The sequence below is a fragment of the Buceros rhinoceros genome, unplaced genomic scaffold, assembly GCF_000710305.1.
Source record: "Buceros rhinoceros silvestris isolate BGI_N320 unplaced genomic scaffold, ASM71030v1 scaffold47822, whole genome shotgun sequence".
In the NCBI taxonomy this organism is placed as follows: Eukaryota; Metazoa; Chordata; class Aves; order Bucerotiformes; family Bucerotidae; genus Buceros; species Buceros rhinoceros.
This window is the reverse complement of record NW_010398033.1, coordinates 815-2,898: the sequence shown is the minus strand read 5'-3', so window position 1 is coordinate 2,898 and position 2,084 is coordinate 815. Positions and strand designations below refer to the sequence as shown.

Here is a 2,084-nt window from a genome sequence, read left to right as displayed (position 1 = left end):
CTCTGCACGTAAAACCTTATGAGTTAAGTAAAAACTCTGGAAAGTGATGCCAAATTATAGTTATAGGTGGTCTAAGTTCTATTTGTGTGATCTCGTTTCTTGTTACATGCTAAACAAACTGTTCTGACCAACTATACCAGAGCCATCACTAAATTCAGTACAGATACATCTTTGTGTCAGTGGTTTGCTGCAAGTAGAGGAGAAAACTTCACATTCTTCTCACATGGGAAAAAAAAAAAAGATTCATTCTCCCTTTCCCTCCTCCCCCTCTCTCTTTCTCTCACACACACCAGGCATCATTTCACCAAGGCATCAGTCTTTCAGAGTTACTAAGGAGATTTCAGGATATGAATGCGCCTGACAATCCTGAGCTGCCTCAGTGCAAAGACAAAACATGCTCCAGGGAAAAAGATTTTCAAGCCAGAACAGTCTGTCCCATTTCTTGAACTCCAGCCTCGCAAGTGCACCGTTTGCCTCATTAGAACTAATGCTACTTGCTCACTTAGCCCAACACTGCCGCCGTGAGCAGGAGGCCTCTCAGCTCCCCGGTTTCAGAGGAGGGCTCTGAAATACATCCCCACGGTTACTCCTAAGAAGATGAGGTAACATTGCCTGACGACATGATGGTTTCAGGATGGTCACCTTCTTCCTTCTGTGGGTGGGAGGAGTTGTCAGACTTACTCCGGCTGAACTCCATCCCTCCAATGATTGGCCTCTTGAATTTGGTCCCAGAATCTGCTGGGGGACATTTGCAGCAGCACAGAATCTTGATGAAAGCCCTCCGCATCTCTTTGTTTGTCAAGGTGTAGATGATAGGGTTCGTGGCTGAATTGAGCACGGCCAGTACTAAGAAATACTCTGCTTTATAGAGGATCGGGCAGGTCTTCACTTTACACCCCACATCCAGTAAAAGCAAGATGAACAAGGGCGCCCAGCAGGCAATGAAGGCACTCAGGACTATGATCACTGTCTTGAGCAAGGCTAGTGACTTTTCTGAGCTCCTAGTAGCTTTGGTCATGTTTTTCCGAAATGTCAGCCTGCGGCTCCTAGTCCTCACCATGGAGTAGATCCTGCAATAGAGGACGACAATAGATAGCAAAAGGCCAGTGAAAACGGTGGTGCAAAAGAGAATATAGTGCTTGTGGTAGAGAGGCAGCACGGTGGAACAGTTGGACAAGAGCCTGATGCAGTTCCAGCCCATGATCGGGAGTCCCCCGAGTATCACTGAGATGACCCAGCAAGCACTGATCAGCAAGAAGGAGCGGAAGCTGTTGCTGCCATTGTGGAGTTTCATCTTCAACATGGTGATGTATCTCTCAATGGCGATGGCCAACAAGCTGAACACAGAAGCTGACAAGGCGACAAACATGCTGCCTTCTCTTACAAACCACTGCGAGGGGGTGAGGCTATACGTTTTGTGTCCAGAGAGCAGGAGGTTGGCAGTGTAAGCCACACCAGCCAGCAAGTCTGAAAGAGCCAAGTTTCCAATGAAATAGTACATGGGTCTGTGAAACTTCTTGGTTTTCCAGATGGTGAGCAAGACAAAAATGTTCTCCAAGATTATAAAGCAACAAATGATGATAAAAACCACCGATGTCACTTTTATTCCACTGTCCGCGTTCTCATTTAGCTTTCCCGTGTAATTATAATGCTCTTTGATGACATAGTTGACATCAACGTTGGCAAGGTTGCTGACGACCTTCAGCAGGGCAGTGGTGCCGGAGCTCATGGTGCCCGGCTGAGCTCCGCTTTCCCAGCGGCCACTGGATTGCGATGCCAAGTGCAAACCCGATGGCTGCCCCTGAGCTCCTTGGGCCCACAGCCTGCCTGGCTCTGCTACACAGCCTCAGAAACCGCAGCCCTGAGAACAGAGGGACAAAGCCCAGAGTCAAAAGGAGGCAGGCAAACAACGTAAGGAATGAGAAACAGTTCAAAATAATCTGCTAGTTTAACAGATTCACAAATACACTCACACAGGCATCAGTTTCATTCAGTTGCTAAAATACATTCAAAAGATGGTTAGGCATATTCAGTAAGTAAAATAAGATGCAAAGGTTATGTCATGCAGAGCTGTACAGGTAAAC

At 47.1% G+C, this 2,084-nt stretch overlaps 1 protein-coding gene across 1 annotated transcript; it reads right to left on the bottom strand.

The window, feature by feature from the left end:
• Nucleotides 1-284: 284 nt before the first annotated feature.
• S1PR1 (sphingosine-1-phosphate receptor 1) lies at nucleotides 285-1,729 on the bottom strand. The gene has a single exon (XM_010130923.1). It carries the CDS (start codon nucleotides 1,727-1,729, stop codon nucleotides 590-592), a length of 1,140 nt encoding a protein of 379 aa, XP_010129225.1. The 3' UTR covers nucleotides 285-589.
• Nucleotides 1,730-2,084: the final 355 nt, after the last annotated feature.

What these genes read in the sequence shown, in the direction of transcription:
- S1PR1 (XM_010130923.1), bottom strand. Translation starts at nt 1,729, where the DNA reads ATGAGCTCCGGCACCACTGCCCTGCTGAAGGTCGTCAGCAACCTTGCC.